Source organism: Nipponia nippon, unplaced genomic scaffold (assembly GCF_047370975.1).
Source record: "Nipponia nippon isolate SJK-2023a ecotype South Korea unplaced genomic scaffold, ASM4737097v1 scaffold_1, whole genome shotgun sequence".
Taxonomy (NCBI): Eukaryota; Metazoa; Chordata; class Aves; order Pelecaniformes; family Threskiornithidae; genus Nipponia; species Nipponia nippon.
Window position 1 is genome coordinate 26560596 of NW_028262290.1, and position 21436 is coordinate 26582031.

General features: G+C 36.8%; 1 protein-coding gene across 2 annotated transcripts in view; it reads right to left on the reverse strand.

The window, feature by feature from the left end:
• Positions 1 to 21436, reverse strand: part of TMEM67 (transmembrane protein 67) — a 37273-nt gene that overhangs the window by 12102 nt on the left and 3735 nt on the right. Inside the window, exons 3-20 of one of the 2 annotated variants that reach the window (XM_087750001.1) lie at positions 21297 to 21390; positions 19735 to 19834; positions 19211 to 19280; positions 19021 to 19095; positions 16539 to 16601; positions 14185 to 14339; positions 13957 to 14065; positions 12251 to 12337; positions 10225 to 10290; positions 7869 to 8025; positions 7351 to 7474; positions 6073 to 6178; positions 3446 to 3502; positions 3253 to 3351; positions 2679 to 2777; positions 2221 to 2307; positions 1376 to 1475; positions 1135 to 1274 (exon numbers count right to left, since the gene is read on the reverse strand). In XM_087750001.1, the coding sequence (XP_087606127.1) occupies positions 1135 to 1274; positions 1376 to 1475; positions 2221 to 2307; positions 2679 to 2777; positions 3253 to 3351; positions 3446 to 3502; positions 6073 to 6178; positions 7351 to 7474; positions 7869 to 8025; positions 10225 to 10290; positions 12251 to 12337; positions 13957 to 14065; positions 14185 to 14339; positions 16539 to 16601; positions 19021 to 19095; positions 19211 to 19280; positions 19735 to 19834; positions 21297 to 21390 (1788 nt within the window). The remainder of the gene's footprint in view (positions 1 to 1134; positions 1275 to 1375; positions 1476 to 2220; positions 2308 to 2678; positions 2778 to 3252; positions 3352 to 3445; positions 3503 to 6072; positions 6179 to 7350; positions 7475 to 7868; positions 8026 to 10224; positions 10291 to 12250; positions 12338 to 13956; positions 14066 to 14184; positions 14340 to 16538; positions 16602 to 19020; positions 19096 to 19210; positions 19281 to 19734; positions 19835 to 21296; positions 21391 to 21436) is intronic. The other variant, XM_087750007.1, reaches the window with a different exon arrangement.

Sequence of the window (21436 nt, forward strand, 5' to 3'; positions counted from 1 at the left end):
CTCCAGCATGAGAATGAAAGTTATAAAGATTATCTGAGGTTTTCACAAACACCAGTTTCGGCCTATTTAGGTATCTTTCATGAGTTCCTCCACCATCAGTGGCAAGAAAGGGATTCTACAGAGGGAAATTCATAACAGGAATTATAGAGCAAGATGTTAATCACTCTCTACTAAGAGCAGCCTCTCTCTTCTAGTAATACCAGGAGCCTATGAAGAGGGGCCTGAGGAGACTAGTTAGTTTAGGGAATACGTGCTCTCTTTTCTCCCATTCCTTCCTTGTAACATGGCACAGAAATTGTTCCTGGCCAGTATTTACCAACAGCAAAAATACAGATGAAGTGAGTGAGGAAAGTTAGAGGGTTTTTACTGTATATAATTTAAAAGAAAACCATTAAATTTAAAAACAGAAATATAAAAATGAATAAAAGTATTAAAAATATGTAAAAGAACCTCACATAAACAACTGTATGCCACACGCTTTAAGAATACTTCCCAAAATAAAAGTCCTTCCCAAACTACAGAAGAAACAAACCAAAATGTTTTTGAAAAGCTAACGCACAATTTCTCACACAGCCTTAAGCTGTAACTGAAGGCATACTGCCTTGTCTTATGCCATCAGGAACAGAACTGGCACATTCCATTTCCTGCTTTCTAAAAGGTCACTGTAGCAAATTAGGAGGAAGGAAGCTCAGTTCAGACAAATATGAAATCAGAAATAAAGCTGTAGGCTATGGCAGGAGGGAGCCAGTAGGTAAATAAAGAATTGAGTGTGTACACAGATTTATCAGTCTCTTAAGCCATTTAGGGTAACTCATTACCTTAAAAAAACCAAGCAAAACTAACAAAGGTCTCTAAGGTAATTAAAGTTTGTGGTTTTTTTTTTTTTTTTTTTTTTTTTTTTTTTTATGTCTTCCTTAATGAAATATTGCAATGACCTATATATACATACATATAAATTAAAAAATGCATTAAAATAATTATTTTACTAAGTTACGTGTTTTCAAGTGAACTCAGAGGTCATCCGCTATTACCACAGAGAATGCAGGCATTAAAAACCAGACCCTTATGTTACACTCTGGATGTGAATCATAAAAAAATTAATAACAATAACAAAAATAATTGCAGTAATAATACCTCCAGAAAAAAAAGAACTGCAAGCACTTGAAAGAGGGGATTTATCTTCCTCACTGTCTGAATTTCATTCCATTCATTTGCTATAAAATATGTCCTCCATATGCTCACAGGTGCAGCAGCACTTTTAATAACACCTTCACCTAAAAAGAATACATACAATAAAGCTCTGAAATTTAATACTTGAGAGTAATATCTGAATTTAACCAAAGCTGTTTATACAAACAAGCATAGTTTGCGTTACCTTCAACTGCTTTAAGAACTTTGCCCTTAGGTCTTTCCCAGTCAATAAAGAAAATATCTATAGTAAGCTGTGAAACCAGCAATTGTAAGAATTGCAAAGCCTAAGAAAGAAAAAGGAGAAATATAACAAGTAAGGACAGCAACACCATATAGACAAAGATGAAGCAACAGTCATTGCACATGCCATTCATGAAACATAACAAGTAATATACTTGACTATACTTGAGAGTGCAACTTTGTTACCAACTTTTGATATTTTCTTTTTAAATTTAAAAGCTTGGAGTAATGGTAAGTCATGTGACAATGTCCAAAATAATGAAGAAAATACAGCAAAGTAACAAATTCCAAAAAAATTGACTAAGTATTTTCCTATAACATATTACCCTGTATTATGAATACCAATTCAATATAATACCCATAAGTAATAAAATACTTGTATGTCCCATGAAGACAGAATACCGATCTCTGACTTCTACAAGTATGCTTGAACATAATTATTATTTTAATCTGTCTTCTTTTTAATCAGGAACTGACAGCACTTAGATTCTGCTTTAAAAGAAAGCACTTGCTTTCTTGATATGGTGTTATTTTATTTGGGTTTCTTTACACCTTTATCCTTGAAAGAATAATTTTCCATAGATTATATTCCTTAGACATTTGTTTCCATATAAAGACTCCAAAAAATAAATGTCTATGGAAAAATGACTTAATTCTTCGAATAAAATAATTGTGTACATCTATACACTAATAAAATGAACTGTACAAGATGTTTAAAATCAAGCCTACTGAAAATATACAGAAGCATATCTTGAAACGTCTTTAATGCCTGAGGAAAAAAACATTTACCTTTAAACTAAACGCACATGCTATGTACGTAATAAAATCTTCTTCTTGAGATGGAAGTGGTAAAAGGACAGAGACAAACTTCTGAGCCTGTAATTGAGAAGTTAGATTGAAACAGTGTGGGCAGCATATGTAACAACATACTAAGTGCTTAAGAGTGAATAATGTTTTGCAGAAAAGGTCAATATTTAATGCGCAATCATTTTGAATTTGGAAAATATTTTAAGAGACTATTAAGCAGACTGCAAGTACAATGAATCCCAAGGAAAAGAAACAGGTGAACACAAAAATTTAAGCACACAAACCAGAGTGTGATATAGAACTTGCCTCAATAGTCTGACCAGAAAGGCAAAAAAAAAAAAAAAAGAAATAAAAAAGAAAGAATGAAAATGAATTTTTGTGTAAAAATATATGCAATATTAATAGGTTTTCATAACACCCAAATCTGGAAAAACACTTACTTTGAAGAACACAAGCCAATAAATCCCTGTGCCCACTGTGATGACAAAGAAAACGTTGGCAAGGTCTCCAGCATAAAACAGTAAGAACTTCAAAACAGTCTGCAATTATAAAAACACACTGTAGAGATCTGTAAAACTAATTAAGTAATGCATATGTACACTCATACAAAATGTTATGCAGCTCACACTACAGGAAACTCTAGTACCAAAAAGTAGCCTATACTATGGTCATATATTCATGGTATATTCAATACCTGAAACTTCTACATGCTGGTCTTTGTTCAAAGAAGAATTGATCTGAAAACTAAGGCCACTCAATTGCTCAGAATAGCTCTGTAAATACCTTTATTTTTAGCAAAAATATTACCTAAATGACAACATCAGAATCCAAAAAAAAGGCAAAACCCCTACTTCCTCAAGTGAGCCTAACTCCATGTCACAGTTCTATGCAGCTAGGCTAGAAATTATTTCAGCTACCTTAAGAAACATAATAGTTATATCACAGGGAAAGACGGCAAAGGTCTCCTTAAAGAGAGAAAGACGTGTCCCTTTTTAGGTTACCAGCTGTTTATACCTGCAAGTCAATTACAGAGCTTCCTGTACGCCTCTTCCAGCCTGCAGTCTTGAGAAGGGACCACAACACTGCAAGCCCACCCAACACACCCAACGTGATCTGAAGAGAATGAAAAATTATTTGCAGATATTTTTAAAAACCACAAAATAGAAGTAAATCATTATATTGACAAATTAAGGGCAACACAACTTACATCAGTCTGAATCTGAGCTTCTGACTGATTCATCTCATAATTGACTGAGAAGGAAACCTGAATATTAAGATACAGAAAGTAAATTTGCATAGAAATTCTGAAATGCTACAACCATTATAGACAGTGGTAGTTTTCACACTTTTGGTTGGTGGGAATTCCCATCTAAGGCTATTATACAACATATACCTTCTTTTACTGCATACATTTGACCTGGTGTGCCACAGTGCTAGGCTTAGTACTAGCATATGCTCTGCTACACTTACTGCAGATTTTACCAACAGTAATGCTGGGGATGGATGCCTGCTATCTGCAAGTTACTACCTGTACCTAATTATAATCCTTTCAAACGTGCATAATTTTTTTCCTTCTGAAAGGAGACATCAAAGGTATGATACTTTCCGTTTTGATTAAAAAGTGTTGATTAAAAGTAACTTTAATGTAATTACACCAATAGCAAAATCATAAAGTGAGCTCTCACATAGCTCAGACATCAATTTTTTTTTCCAGCTTGAATTAAATAAAAATTGTCATGCAGTATCAAAATTGCTCCCTCTAGCTTAAATATCTATCTAACCTAAGACCTATTTTGACTTCGGTTTAAAAGATTTGTACAAGGAAAAGAAAACATTTGTCTTGGTTTTATAGCATTCTGGCCTGAATCTTTGTCACTGCAAGACTAAAGTTAATGCAAGTATTATAACGAATAGTATTTTTAATTCAGTTTAAAAAAAAAAAAGGACAAAACCACCCAAAACCAATCCCTCCCTCTCCCCCCTCCTGGCTTCCCAAAACGTTTGTTCCTGTCAGCTCATTCTATCACCTCACTTGCCTTTAAGTCTAAATATGCTCAGTTACTAGAAGCTCAGTGTTTATAGAACTTGGAATGAAATTCATTGCATCTTTTTACTTGCATAAAATTTGTGAAATGCAACAAGACATCCAAAATTGACAAAACCTAAGTAGACCAGGTGTAGATGTAAGGGTGAAACAGAATCACAGAATGCTTTGGGATGGAAGGGACCTTTGAAGGTCATCTAGCCCAACCCCCCTGCAATGGGCAGGGACATCTTCAACTAGATCAGGTTGCTCAGAGCCCCGTCCAGCCTGACCTTGAATGTTTCCAAGGATGGGGCATCTACCACCTGTCTGGGCAACCTGTTCCAGTGTTTCACCACCCTCATCGTGAAAAATTTTTTCCTTGTGTTTAGTCTAAATCTACCCTCCTTTAGTTTAAAACCATTACCCCTTGTCCTGTCGCAGCAGGCCTTGCTAAAAAGACTATCCCCATCTTTCTTGTAGGCCCCCTTTAAGTATTGAATGGCTGGAATAAAGTCTCCCCGCAGCCTTCTCTTCTCCAGGCTGAACAACCCCAGCTCTTTCAGCCTTTCCTCATAGCAGAGGTGTTCCAGCCCTCTGATCATCTGGACCCTCTCCAACAGGTCCATGTCCTTCCTGTGCTGAGGACCCCAGAGCTGGATGCAGTGCTCCAGGCAGGGTCTCAGCAGAGCAGAGTACAGGGGCAGAATCACCTCCCTCGACCTGCTGGCCATGCTTCTTTTGATGCAGCCCAGGATACGTATAGTATATAGTATAACATAAACTAGAGAAACTGAAAACAATTGTTGCTGCCACCGCCATTTGAATGAATTATTTTCTAAAAACAGTGCTGTTTCTGTGGTTAAATAAAGACATCATTTAGGCAGGGAAGAAGTGTCTGACTAATTTTTCTATCTTTCTAATTCCCTGTCTCTTCTTTCCTTTCATGCAGCTAATATGGAACGCAAGGAATGGTTCTAGCACCAGAAATTTCTAGCTAGACGTCTATCCGTACTGGAAGCCTGAACTGTTGAAGGCTGACAAGCAGAAACTGTTAATACTATAATTTTTTTAATAGCAGAATGATTATTCTACTATATTAAGCTCAACATTTCCACTTTTTAAAGCAGTGTGATCTAACAAGCAAACAAGGCACAGGAATAGGACATCTGAGCTGCTGCCCGTCGTGGCAGGCAAAAGGGCAAGCAGGAAACGCCCCTTCTGCATCTGCTGCAGCAGAACGTGGTGTCTTTCACTAGACGAAGATCCCCCAAACTGGTCTCCAGCCCCTTTGGCTACAGATTTTTGGATTATTTTACTTTAATTCTTAGAGATGTGCTGTAAAATAATACACAGCAGACAAAACACTAAAGGGTGTTTTAGATACGTTACCGATATTTTAACTTAAACTACAGGTGACCTGAAATGTCTGTGTCATAACAACCTCCTCTTAATTTCTTGCGTAAGTTGCTGCTTTCGGTGCATTGCATGGAGTACTCTTCCTGTTATTTTCTGTGCGTATAATTTTATTTGAACTGTAGCCTAATTTAGCATTATACAACCAATTGTAAAATTCTAAGTATTTTAAGTTAAAAGAGACTCAAGATAAATTAGAAAGAAAATACTTGTAACTGCTTTGTTTTAAAAGCTTTACGTTTTAGCGAAAACTTGCAGCTTCAAAACTGAGCAGAACTAGAAACTGCTTATTAGATTTTTACAACCCCCTCAAAATGTTCACTCAGCTGGAATCCCCATAGAACTAAAAGTATGATTAACAAATCAGTTCAATTAAGACAGCACAAAGATCTCACCATCACACTCTGGGTTTCAGGGTTTTGGATAAGCACATCTGTGTAAGCAATAGTAAGCAGAGGAGGGTAGATAGTTCCTCTCTGAGTATGGGATACCAGACGAATACTGCAGAAATACAAACAGAGTATTATTTTTAATACAGAAAATGGATGAGTTGCTTGGAAAGTATTGATTGAAACTTGTACTAATAAGAAAATACTAAATGAACAGAACAACCTGATCAATAAAATGTGAGTTTCAAACCCAATGACATGGCAATTCACATTTTAAAAGTGACCAGTGTACAAAGGCACGTACACAAATACATAAAAATAAAAAGCTGGGAAGGATTGCTTATTTGTAAGAAAATGCCTGAATCAATCTTTACCTACTGCTTACATTATGATAGCTGCAATTGAAGTCAATTCCAAAAGGTAACTTTTCTCAAAACATTACAGAATGACCTTTTCTATATTTATTTTGAATTGCTGGCATTATCCTTATTTCCAAGGGGGGTGGAGGGGAGTTCTTCTAACATACATAAGGTAATCCTTATTTTTTGAAATAATGTAATATGTAGTTCTTAGCAAATGGAGTTAGTACATTAACTTAATCTTCAAGAAGACTTGTATGGATCAGTACTCAGTGCTACTCAGCAATCTTTTTAAATAATAAGTTGTGAACAAGAGCTGAAGGAAAAGGGAGATGTCAAATTTTAGACAGTCATTTCAGAGGAAGACATTACATAAAGAAGGAGAAAAAAAGGCTCTTCCAAAACATATTCCAGTTGAGATGAACTATCAGTAATGACCGTAACAGGTAGTCTCACAATTTCAATTAAATGACTACAAGCCTATTCTGGATTGTACAACAGAATAAGCAACAGTTTGTAAAAATACTGCAAAAAAGAATATGGAGTATGAAATAGCATCCTTGTATAGTCAGTAACATACACATTGAAAAAGAATTAACAGAGGAGTTTTTAGGCCTTTCCAGATGACACCTTTTTCTAAGAGGTGACTGAATGACTGCTAACTTGCATTATGCATACATAGTCTGATCCATCTTACCTGGAAAGTAATCACAGTACTTTTAACCCCCACAAGTCAATGTTATGTTTTCTCGCTCACTGATCAGAACAACCTATGGAAACTCTTGCTATTTCCAAGTCTGCTATGGAAAAAGCAGCACAGGACATAACAACGTAATAAAACAACTTTCTTTTAAGACAACAAAATGCAGACTGCACAAAACTAGCTTTATTTTCTATGGACGATATATTATATGCAATTAATCACCTTATTGTTATTTTGCTAGCAATTCGAATTACTCTTGGTAGTTTTCCCAAGTCATTCTCTTTTCCACTTAGCGTATCCACCAAAAAAAATCGGCGAGTCAAAAGCCAGTTGTTCATATTACTGCCTTTGAAAAAACATGAGAATCACATAATATTTAAAAAACTAATTCAACACACAAAAAGAATGAAATCTAGTAGAAAGGATACATATAGCTATGTGATACATATAACTGTATTCAGGATGCAAAATTATTTATTTTCAACTTAAAAAAATACATAATTAAATTAGAGTACTTTACTTGTACATATTATTGATTGGGCTGGTGTATGCAACCAAAGCTTGCATTTAACACTATCAGAACTTGCCCACAAAATATTAAATTCTTAAAACAGAAACAAGCTATGGTGGGTTGTGGCATCTTTAAAAACAGCTCAGTAACAGTAATTAATACAAATTCTTTCTATTTGAAGTTATTCAGGTTATTTAAAGTCACAGAAATGTTACTATGACAGTCTTACCTTGATTAACAAACATTTCACTGTATTGAAGATTCAAGTTTAAAACTGGCACAGCCCAAAGATATTGTTGTCCATTGTCACCATTATACTCAAGGAATAGGTCATAAAAGATTGGATTAGCAAAATCCAATAAAAGCTTGGAAACTGAAATTTTGCACTACAAGAAAAAAATGTTAAAATAAACAGATCACTTTAGCCATTCAATGATGTTATCAAGTTGTGGATTTTTCCCCTACAAAATTATTGTGGAATCTATCCCATTTCTTCGCAAAAGACAAGGCATTCCAGCTATTTGCAAGCAATTACAAAGTACTAATGATTTTATATAAACCTCTTGGAAATGACTGCAATTGACTAGAATGACTGATGTGGAGAATGAAGCTCTGCTAACATTTTTCAACAGATTAGGAAAAAAAATCTCAGCAAATTTCACAGACATAAAATTTAAAAAAGCATAAACACTAAAGTCAAGAAACATAAACGCTGAAGTTGTGGAGTACTGCGTCTGGTTCTGGGCTTGCCATACAAGAGAGAAATGGAGCTACTTGATATAGTCCAGCGCAGGCCTCTGAGATGATGAAGGGACTAGAGCATCTCTCTTATGAGGAAAGGCTGAGAGAGCTAGGACTGTTTTGCCTAGTGATGAGAAGGCTCAGGGGGGATCTTATCAATGTGTAGAAATATCTGAAGGGAGGGTGTACAAGACAGAGCCAGGCTCTTTTCAGTGGTGCCCAGTGACAGGACCAGAGGCAATGAGCACAAACCGAAATAGGAGGTTCCCTCTGAGCATCAGGAAACACTTTTTCACTGTGAGGGTGACCAAGCACTGGCACAGGTTGCCCAGAGAGGTTGTGGAGTCTTGTTGCTTGGAGATATTCAAAAGCTGTCTGGACACAGTCCTAGGCAACCTGCTCTAGGTGGCCCTGCTTGAGTAGGGGATTGGACAAGATGACCTCCAGAGGACCCTGCCTACCTCAATCACTCTGTGATTGTGTGAAGAAATTAAATGTGAAAGTAGCTAGTTTTTTGCATATGTGAACAACCATGAGGTCTTTAAATACTCATATAACATGACCACCATGTTTTCTCCAAAGCTGTAGGAAAAAAAAAGTGATGCATACAATCCATGAAAATAATTACATTAAAAAATACTCGGTAAGTTAATATTTATTGGTATTTGTATTTAAACCCAGTAATATTAACTGTTGTTAATACTTAACAACAGGTTCTACAGACTCAATATATCAAATACATAAGATTTTTAAAAGTACAAAAAAAAGAATAACCATACTCGACCACTTCAATGATCCTAAATAGGAAATAAGTTTCCATTCTACTGACATATGGATTAAACAACATTAAACAATATGGAAGAGTAAAAATATTTAACAAAGATTTGTCAAAATTCTTTGGTAAACACTTTAGATTTCAAGGACTAAAGCTTTGACAGCTATTACACTACAAGACTTTCATACCATCCAAATAGCAGCCAGAGTTTATATATTTTTACACTGCAACACATAATGTGGGGAATGGTTTTGAATGGACACGAGTTAATAAATAATATTAATTGATATATAGGTATTAGATGCTGCGCACACATATGGAGTTCTATAAAAATAAAGACGTTACATCTCCACCTCCTCACCAAAGAGACTACCACCTCCCCATTTAACACATAAGTGACAAAAAATAATGAAGCTTTTTTGCTGGCAGAACCATGTCTGTGGCTGACTGAATTTAGCATCTAAGTATACACAAGCTCAAGTGCTCTATCCCCTCTCCCTTTCCTGGTGTTTAGTAAGGTGTGAAAACTCCAATAGTTTTTCCCCATAGTTAAGAGAGCTAAAGAATCTCTTTCCTCTGATGAGTCCTCTGTTTGATTAAAACTTGCCTTTAATCTCTGTATTGAATTCACTGAAATCAGGGAATACATTAAAGAGTTAATGGGGACAACATACAGGCATGGCATGATTGCATATGCCTTCTTTCCCTATGAAACCTGTCCAAAAGTGGAGGCAGGAAAATTAGAAGTTACAATGCAAAGTATATGGCTGTCAGAATCCAGGCATTATGTTCTCCTACTGATAAGTCAGCAGCCTCACTAATGCAAATGCCAGTTCAATTTATTTTGATTATCCTATGTAGTAAACAAGTTTTGTTATGTATAGTTAAATAATTTTTAAAAATACATTTATTTCGCTCAATAATAAATTAAGCAACAGTTTCACAAGAGAGAAGTCCATGTTGCAGCTTATGAGTAAACTCCAGAGGTCCTTCAATATGCACTGAATTACTGATGACGTGTAAAGCTACTTAATTCAAAATTCAGAATAACATTTTTTCTTTTACTTACGCTTTGTTGGTAAGTTGTTCCAAATGTATAGGCTGCATTCAATTTAGTTTGGGTATCAGGACAAAGCTGAACAAAACATAATTATAATTAGGTTAATTCAAAGGTATTGTTTTCTCACATGAAATATTCACAGGTACTCCAAGCAGTTTATGTATTCACAGTTCTCACAAGAGATATTTTGTTCTATTTTTAAGAAGAGAGGGATTGATTTTGAAGAGTAAACACGATTATTTATTGTATTAATATTGGTGTTCTTAAAACGCTGTTTTAGCTTATTCATACTTGCATAGTATTTTTCAGTTCCATCACTGAAGTTGAAATCCGTGGACAGCGGCATCCAAACAGGTAAGAATAATCTTTCTCGGGATTCAATGCACTGTGCTGCCTCAAGCTTTATTAGTGGCTTCTGCTACATCCAAGCATCCCATGAGAACAGAACTCCACATTCATATTGCCCCCTTTCTCTTAAGCTAGCATTCTCAGAGGATCAAAGTTATCATGGCAAGTAACAGATTTTTTTTTTCCTTTTTCAATGTAACTTTTACATTTAAGAACAAGTTGTTCTAAGCAGAACCCAGAAAAATGGGCCAAATTCTAACTAAATGAGCATGGCACTTAGTGGAGGGCACAGCCATTTTCCCAAAATGAAAATCAAGTCTAAATTTACATAAAACACAATTCTATTAGTGTGCAACTGGAATTCTGGGAATTGCTAAAACTATGCATTGAGGTTGCTTTAGCACTGCGATGTATTGTCATCATACACAATCTATGACATTAAAAGAGGCTTTGAATGGAAAAAATATTCCTTTCCCATTGATTTTTAATAGCTACTAAAAGCTCTGCATTTCGGAAATTAATGTGTCCCAATAAACCTCAAAATCTATGTCGGAATATCTCATTTTCTATGCACAGTAATTGGCTTGGTAACCTGTTTTCTCAGACACTAGTTTTCCTTAAAATTTGAGAGGCAGATGCAAGACAGTTCATCCTGAGACAATAACAAAAGAAATAGCCGTCACTATTTAAATTCTGAATGTCAGCTGCTCTTCTGTAGATACTGGAGCATTTGAAGTGATGTGCTCCAAGAGTGACATGAAGAGCCTAGAAAAGGGGACAGACAATTCCCAATTGTTCTTGCTATTGTTGCCAGCCTAGGGAATTGCTGAGAGTGCCTAGATCACCACTGGACTGCTAAACAAATTCTACTCCGTTTCGCAGCTGCCAATTTCTGCTGTTAGGCTAATTACTCAATTATGCTTTCCACTTGCTTCTTCCTTGCGTTTTTCACACCCTATACAGCATGGTACTGCTGAAGTAGAATGTGCACATGCCACTGAAATCTGAGGGTAGAGTGTCCCAGGGTACTCTAGCCAGTGTTCCCCAATTCTATGTAAAGTCTCCCAGCAAGTTTTTATAACTTTCTGTTATGAAAAAGCCAGGCAGTTGCTGGCCAGAGTGTATATTTTATATTAAAACCAGAAGAAATAAACAAAAAATCCCAAGAAAACTGAAAGAACATGCAGTGGTAGATCAGTTTTCCTACCTCTCTTGATAGTGACATAATCACTGATTTGCTTGGCATCCCCATAATGTGTGAAAACAGGTGACAGCATCCAATAGGGACATACTCCCAGAATTTTCTATAGATGTATGTGGACTGAGAGCTAAAGAACATACTTTTCTCACCAAGAAAAAGAGGGCTAATTGATTATGTACATGGGTAACTGTATGCTGAATGGAAAAAAGAGATGGTTCTAAAAGACTAGTGCTGTTTTTCAGAGCTTTCCAATATTCCAAATCTATATTGGTCCAATGGATGACGGCAATGTTGCTGAATTTATACTTTTGATTTTGTAGAGATCACCGTGACCAAGAATCAAGGGCTATTTGCCCTAATTAGCTCCATGGTTATCTCATGAACTGTCACTACTGTAGTAACCAAACTCTTGGCTTTTGTCTTAATTTGGCTAAAGGCAATCAGAACGTTATGGTATCAACAAAAGATAATTAAAATTGAATGTACCTGTAAGATGCCTCCTTCCAAATTTTGCCACTTAAGAAAGTTTCCTGCTGCATCAAATGAGGCTGCAATAAATTGCAGCTTTACATCCTGATGACGAAAAAAGATAAAGAAACAATGAAACTGCCATAAAGTGGACATACACATTTCAGGGACTGCTGTCTCATCGTTTGGTGCTTCCCTAAAACTTTCAGCTAAATGCTTCATTTTTTCCCTTTGATTTTATGTTTTTAATCTTGGTTTTGGTAGTTTACTTTTTTTAAAAAACATACTTTACAATTCTACAGCTTCATTGGTGACAGGGAAAAAGTTCCAAAGGAACTTCTATACAGGTAGACATGCCCTAAATTAATCAGAAATCTATGCAGATTTCTACTGTATTCCAGGTTGGGATCTTGAGGGCTTCCAGGACCTTCAGTGTTGGAAAGAATAATGAGTATTTTAGTTGTTAAAACAGAAGCTGCATTGCAACATTGTTGAATTTAAAACACAACCTTTTAGAATATGGCTGAAAAAAACTATTATTTTATTTCTGAGTCAATAAGAAAACTTAAGATAAGTTTGGCAGTATAACTGACAAACAGGTAATCACTAGCATTACTTACTTCCTGTGATTAGCTTAACCTGAATAAACTAGTCCAGTTATTCTAATTTTACAATGAATCTGTAAAATTAAATGCTTTACTCTTCAATTTACTGTTTGATTCCTTCTTAGAACTGTGGCAGTTAACAAGCTACTTAAGGAGTCTATCCCTCCCAGGGATGGATCCCTGGCTTTGTTAACATTGAAATGATCATTTTTCCTCACCTCTTTTTTTTTTTTCTAATTCACTGTAGAAACAGGAAAAGGCTGGAGTAACAGACTGAATCCACTGCTGATACAACTCAACTTGAAGAGATTTGTAACAGAGATATTAAGGTTGGTATAAATGAAGTATGGATAGAAATGTGTGTGTAAGCACCAGAAGCAACAGAAGGGTTAAAAACTGCATAGCAATAATGAAGAACACTGTTCCCAGCAATAAAGCTGAGAAATGGGTTCTGATAAAACCATGGCACAGACAACTTGTCAGCAAAAGATCCCGCATCTTGGCACCAGGAGAATGGCAACAAAGTTACAATACATCACATATACTCCTCTTTTTCCAATGAGCTCACCAGGAAAACTGACAAAAGGATGCATGTATTTCAAACAAGGGAAAAAGATAAAGATCAGCTTTGCTTCAGATTTATGGAGACTGAAAGAAACAAGACTCTGAAGCAAAGGACAATGCCAAAACACCTATTAACTCCTATGGGGCATAAAAGATTTGTCTAGTTACTAGTTCATCACTGCCAATCCAGAATAACCTTGGGGACATAATGAGAATTTAATAGCTGGCATCTGTTGTTCCTTGTGTCACACACAATTGATCCTGGTCAAACCACTCAGGCAAGCACATCTTGGCCTTATGAGAACGTGGGTGTGAGAGCATAAGCAAATTAAATATGTGAGCAAGTGAGCGTAAGTCAGTAAAATCATCTTACCTAGAGATTTTTTACATAAATATCACCTTCCTGTTCCATAAGATCTCACACTGAGTTTTGTTACACTAACTACCCAAAAATTATCTTTAGGGGAGCCACATCTGCAATGAATCTAAACCTCTTTATGTGATTATGTCCTCTTCCAAATGTCTGTTTCCCCATGTCTACTACCCAACACCTACCTTATCTGTTCCTTTAAAACTGAAGATTGTAGGGAAATGATTTGCCTCAAGCACTTGGGATGCTAATCCTGGTTGATCACCGTAATATAGCCATGGAAGATTATGCCTCCTGAAAACAGTTACAATGTTTTCTCTAAAGAAACATAACGTTTTGCATCAAAGAACATTTAGAATAATAATTTCCATAAAACACTATTAAAGACTGAAGTTATAGAACAGGCAACTTACCAGAAGGCTACTGAATGAACAATGCCTAGCCTTGCTGTATTGACATAAATATACTGAAATAAACCACAGGCATCAGTACTTGAAGAACTCAATGAATTCATGTTCATTACACACATATTTCCAAGAGCTTGGCATGCTGTTAGATTGGAGTACAACTGCAGTGGAGAAACACAAGAACACAGAATAGTATTTCTTTACCCTTCCTTTTGGTGAGGCAGTCATAAAATTAATGTTATCTTTAATAAGACAGTCCTAAACCCTCATTTTTATTTCAAAGTGATTTCATTTTGTCAACACCTAATATTTTCTTCCAGCTTTTCAGGTTCCAGATTTTTATAGGTCTGCAGATGGCAGCATGAAATCAATGCTCTCGCTTTTTCGGTTGTGACAGAAATGTCAAAATCTGCATTTAGAAAACCAAGTAAGAATCAAAATGTTTAACATCACTTAGGCTGTATGACAAAGATGACTCCATCAAAGACCTAAGACTGACAACTATAGTTGCATGTATCGTAAATATCTCCTTTTCAGTTTTAGTACTTTTTTTATTCTGCTGTTCCTAAACTATTTATACCATTGTTCAATTTTGGTAAACAAACCACTGCCATGTGATAGACAGAAGTGATGCCTGGCATCTGCGTGCAGTGATCACTGCACTAGCATTAACTTGCCAACACCTATTGCCTTTGTGTGCGTCAGATCGGGAGTTGCAGGTTATACTCAGGCAGCACCTCCGAAGAGCTGAGCAGGCTGAGGCAGACAAACAGGATAAACTTATGTAAGTGATGAGGATAGTCTCAGTTTGTGAAAAAGAATGGGGTAAGTAGGAGAATACATCTCAGAGCTGTGTGTATGAGATGGTGATGGGAGCAGCCACAAAGGTGGTCTGGGAAAATACTGAACAGAAGTCTGCTGAAATACTGACAGAGGGAATGCCTGCCAGCGTGGGAACTAGGTCTGGGAATCAGAAACGTCCTTGAGAAGGGCAGCTGGGTACCTAAACACCAGAGACATCCTGAGATACCATTGATAAGCACAAAACCAAGGAGCTGTGGTGCTGTCCTACACCCCCTTATGTCTCTGCGATACAAAAATGACTTTTTTTTAAACCAAAATGGAGAATGAATCTGTCCCTGTCTGTCTGTCAGTCAGTCTGTCTGTCAGTCTGTCTCTCTCTCACACACACACAGAGAACTCCCCCTGCACAAACTTTTCTATGAGCTCTCCTAGGCAAGTTATCAGACCATTGCTGGGGATGTCTGGCTGACTCCAGACTCCGCAACATGGATCATCTTCGAAGTGAGACTTCGTCCGTCGTCAATTTCGAGGCCCCACTCCTGAAAGCTGTTTGGTGAGCACTGTATTGGTACTGTTTTGAATAATATATCTACATAGGCATGCATATAGGTAATTGACCATAAGTGTACGTGCTGCTTTATTAGTGATAATTTTGTAGTAACTTGTAATATTGAAATATATGCTTGCTGCTACTATTTATTGCTGCTACCATTGTAATACATATATACGTGCTTTATTAATCATAAGTATACTCACTTTACTAGTAGTAATTTGTAGTAATTGGTAATAAAGAAATGTAGGAAATAAAGATTCCGTGTGCCTGTGTATTACAGAATTCTGCAAACCCACTGTTGTGATCTTTATACACCTGTAAGCCAGGTAACCCTTCAGGTCGTGACAGATTGGGAGAAAAGGTAGGGCCTGAGAAGTTAAAATCTGATTTTGAGGAGAGGAATACGGAAGGGAAATGAGGATGTGTGATAACAGGGTTGGGAAAAAGGAGGCAGAGGCACATCCCCTTCACAAGTGTGTGTGATTCTGTTGCCGCAGCCACTCTTCCCCCCATGGCTGCTGCCACCCAGACCAATATAATGGTAAATAACACTTGCATACATAAATCAAAGAAAAGCTAAAAAGGATGGTTCTATGGTTATCCTTCTCCATCGCAAAACAGAATGATTACCTGAAAGCCAAATAAGAGGTAAAGACCAGCTGCCAATCAATACCGAGTATGTGAGAAGTTAATTTTCTGAGTGATCACTTGCTGGATATACACAATAACAGTTCACATACCTACTGACTACTGCAGGATTTTTTGTTTACCACCATTCACCTTGTGAAGATTCCAACCCTGGAGACTTGCATTAACATCGACTAGCACTCAATATCCTTTCTAAACATTCTGTATATATATTTCTTTCTTAACTACTGTCATCTCAAAATAGGATTCTTTAAAAATAAGCAAGGTAACTTCCAAAAACTAAAGTCCCATGCTTTTATACAGAGTATCGCTTCTATATAAAAAAAAGCAAACGGCAAGCATTAATGAAACTCACCCAGCAGGCAGAGGCTGAGGATTGCAGGTTTTTCAGAAACCATGCCGATGTCAGTGTTATACCCTGTAAATAAGAAACTGCTTCACTATCTTTGTTCAGAACAATTTAACCACAATGTAACCATCTGGAGAACTTTGTCAGCTAAAAGATGCTACTTATTTTAAGAGCTTTCTGTCCTTTGTAAATGTCTAAATCAAACCAGCTCAGTTGAAAACACAACCATAATTCAATAATTTGTTTCACTTCACTAAATTAGACAAAATGTACAGAACAAGAGCAGAAGTATTTAACTTCTGAATATGGATTCTGTGACAAAGGAGTTTACTGCACAAGGGAAGTACTAATGATTTCAAGGGTAAGGTGTTGACTGCATGGTAAATTTAGCTCAGTATCATATTTGCCAAATTAATTATTTCACAACCTGCTTTCTACAACTACTCATATTTGGACTAAACATAGCTTTCGTACATATTGTAAGCAACTGAAAAGACATGTTTTCAATAAAATATTATTTAGTAGGCTGCATTTTCAGAAATCAAGACCAATATTTGCTGTCAGGAAAACTGAATACTGCTTTTTGCTTTCTTTCAAGCAATAGCCTTTAACTTTAATTCATGGGACAAGGTGACCCGCCTAGTGGATGAGGGAAAGGCTGTGGATGTTGTCTACCTGGACTTTAGTAAAGCCTTTGACGCTGTTTCCCTCAGCATTGTCCCAGAGAAACTGGCTGCTCATGGCTTGGATGAGCATACTCTTCGCTGGGTTAAAAACTGGCTGCATGGCCGGGCCCAGAGAGTTGTGGTGAATGGAGTCAAATCCAGTTGGCGGCCGGTCACGAGTGGTGTTCCCCAGGGCTCAGTATTCGGGCCAGTTCTGTTTAATATCTTTATCAAAGATCTGGATGAGGGGATTGAGTGCACCCTCAGTAAGTTTGCAGACGACACCAAGTTGGGTGGGAACATAGATCTGCTGGAGGGTAGGAAGGCCCTACAGAGGGACCTGTACAGGCTGGACCGATGGGCCGGGGCCAACTGTATGAGATTCAACAAGGCTCAGTGCTGGGTCCTGCACTTGGGTCACAACAACCCCATGCAACGCTACAGGCTGGGGGAGGAGTGGCTGGAGAGCTGCCTGGCGGAAAAGGACCTGGGGGTGTTGGTGGACAGCCACCTGAACATGAGCCAGCAGTGTGCTCAGGTGGCCAAGAAGGCCAATGGCATCCTGGCTTGTATCAGGAATAGTGTGGCCAGCAGGACCAGGGAGGCGATCATGCCCCTGTACTCGGCACTGGTGAGGCCGCATCTCAAGTACTGTGTTCAGTTTTGGGCCCCTCACTACAAGAAGAATATCGAGGTGCTGGATTGTGTCCAGAGAAGGGCAACGAAGCTGGTAAAGGATCTAGAGAACAGGTCACACAAGGAGCGGCTGAGGGAGCTGAGGTTGTTTAGTTTGGAGGAGGCTGAGGGGAGACCTTATTGCTCTCTACAGCTACCTGAAAGGAGGTTGTAGCGAGGTGGGGGTCGGTCTCTTCTCCCTAGTAACAAGTGATAGGACAAGAGGAAACAGCCTCAAGTTGTGCGAGGGGAAGTTTAGGTTGGATATTAGGAGAAACTTCTTCACCGAAAGGGTAGTCAGGCACTGGAACAGGCTGCCCAGGGAAGTGGTTGAGTCCCCATCCTTGGAGGTATTTAAAGATGTGTCTATGTGTTGCTTAGGGACGTGGTTTAGTGGTGGACTTGGCAGTGCTAGGTTAACAGTTGGACTTGATCTTAAAGGTCTTTTCCAACCTAAACGATTCTATGATTTAAGAACAAGCTACATTTATTGGCCACATAGCATTTCCTGAATTCAGAACTACATGGGAAATGGTCCTGACTTCAAGCAGATTTCACAACTAATACAAGTTCATTAGCTAAAACAATGAAAACATCTTCATTCTTCTCAACAGAACACATTTTCAGTCATTAGCCAGTTCAAGGAGTTCAACAATTTCATACACAATCTCAAATTGTATAGGTGTCTGTTTTCTTCTATCAGCTCTAACCATGTGACAACTAGAAGTGTCCTTTCAATCTCTTTCAAATATTTTATATGAATACCAGTTTTACATAGTAAAAAGAAAACTAAATTTTAAAAGCCCAGAGTCTCTCATAAACCCTTCAGCATGTTTTTGTGATGAGTGTGTTTTAAATACATACAATTAATACAACAGACCACATACTACTTGTTTTGATACTAAATTCATGTAAATTACTTCCCTTTTTTCAGTTTCCAAGAGGGCATGAATTTTCTTAAACATATTCCGTTAGAACAATGCTTGCCCTGTCTACATGTCTACACTCTATCTTCATGCAAATTACCTTGCAATCACTGTGATCACACAACAAACCACCACCTTTGTTTCTCAGGAATGGAATTTAAAAGACTTACTGAAAGTAAATAATGAGATAGCTTGAAAATGTTCTAGAATAAACACACTTACTAGCTCTCCAAAACGAACAGTTGCAACTCCCTTTGGGGGTAAGCTGTCACTAGCACTGAAACACAATCCCCCAGTCTGAAAAAAAAAAAACCAAACAAAAAAACCGAAATAAAAAAATGGAAATTTATACATTTGTCAACACAACTTTTCTTCTTCTGAGCTTCAATACAATAAGCATTCTTCTACTTACTAAAACGTTCGGGCTGTTGCAGTCACAAGACTTGCTTACATTGATGAATGTTTGTTCACATCTTACACACCTGGATCACAAACATGAAGAATGCACTTAAAATGTAGTTAAGTATGAGATTTAGTACTTATTCAAAGCTGATTACAAAGCATGCCTGATAACACTGTCAGCATCTTCACCAGTTTGAACTGAAATCCAATCCATTCCTGATTTGTTTCTACTGTCAGTGAAGTAGAAAAGAAATTAAATAGTTAATTATCAAAATAAGAATTCCATTTCTGCTTCCAATCCAAAGCCCACTTGTAGTGACAGTAAAGCAAAACAAACAATCAAACCAAGCTGCTGGTCATATAGGGACTTCAGTGAACACAAAACGTATTGAGCTGGATATGGGGTTGAGGATTTCCAATTCACTGCTTTTAAAACTGTCATCCCAAAGATACAGACTGTTCCTCAAGAATATTCCATTTAAACAGAACATGACACATTCAAATTTATCATCACAAAAGGAAAAGAATACTCACCTATTTCCTGACGCATCTGAAGCAGAGAATGATTGCTCACTTCCATTACAATGTATGCACAATGCTTCATTAAGCAAAATGCCATTGATACTTCTTTCCACTAAGTGGAAAAGAAAAGCAACTGTTATAAAACTGCATGATGCACAGTATGTCACGCAGGTTAAGAAAAGTGTGAAAAAATAAAGTGACTACACAGATCTAAAATAAATGCAAACATTTTATTTAAAAAAAAATCAAGAGCACAACTTGCAAATAACATCCACTATAAATGCACATTCATATATGTATATGTGCACTGTTTATAGGTATGCACATGAGTCTAGTTTTAATGAGAAATGCAATATTTCATGTCCAGTTTTGCTGTTCCTTTGTTATTTATTCTGAACCAAATTTCAAACCAAGACTTCACTGCAAAGCTAAAACTCAAAATATCACGTTTACAAATTACTAGAAAATTATTTTTCATTTTCATCTGAAATGATACATGCGAATGTCACAAATTCACATTTTCAAAACTACACCTCCCAGCAATGAAATAATTTGGCAAGAGATTTCAAGTCTAATTGTAAAAAAAAAAAGAGATACAAAGAGAATCAAAAGAATTACAATACTAATGTTCTTTCTGCATGTTAAATTACAGAATCAGCTTTGCTCTCAATATTTTACCATAAAGGCTTGCAGTGTGTTTTGTATCTCCCATAAAGTTTAAAGGAGATGATTTGGTATTCACCTTTTTACAGATTCCTTTTTAAATTAATGATCTGGAAGACAGTGATTCTCCAGTATACTCTGTTAGAAATGTAACCAAAGTGGACATTAGTAATACTAATTCAAAGAATTACAGGCACACGGAAAGTCCTTTACATCCTGTGTCTTTGAAAATAAGGAAGACTAGGGCTCCCAAGAGCTTTTTTGTTTTACACCCTTGATGAAATTTATACTCTGCTCTTAGTTTTTTACTATGCAAGATAAGCAAAAACATAGTTAACACAGACACTAAAGTTAATATTAAAATTAATTTTCTGTGTCTACTGAAATTCATCTGCAACTATTACAGAGCATCAAGTAAGAGGCACAGATATAGGGAAGCATGTCACAAGAAATCACAGATATAGGCGTGTGTCTCAGGGAGGTATGAAATCCACTGATATTAACACATAGTAGTTTCCTTGGCTTGCTCAGGCTATTCTGTTCCACCTACTTATAGAAGTATAATGCCTGTACTGTGAAGTACCTACACATTATATCCTTCAAAACATTTTAATGTTTTTTCTTAGTCTATATTGACATTGTTTTTATCCCAATTTTAATGCCTTCACCCAGTGTCAACCAGCTTAAAGGAAGTGATACACCAGTATTCATTTTCTGAATGTTTGCATAATAGTTCTTATTGCAATGAACAACGGTACAGACTTATCTGCTGTCTTTCAGGAACGAGGCTTAAGATCAAGAGGAATGTTGAATTTTTACATTAGATATGTAAACATATGTTAAATTTAATTTCTCAAACTCAAACATCTCAAATAAGCACTAATATCTCATAACTTGCATACATTTCTTACCTAATATTTCATTATTGAGGCATTTACATTTTCCTTCTGAAGTTAGGCCTTTAGGACAAGTAATACAACTCCACCCATCCTGAGTAACTCCGCTCTAAAATAAAATGTAAAACTATTATAATTTTTAAAAATATAGACAT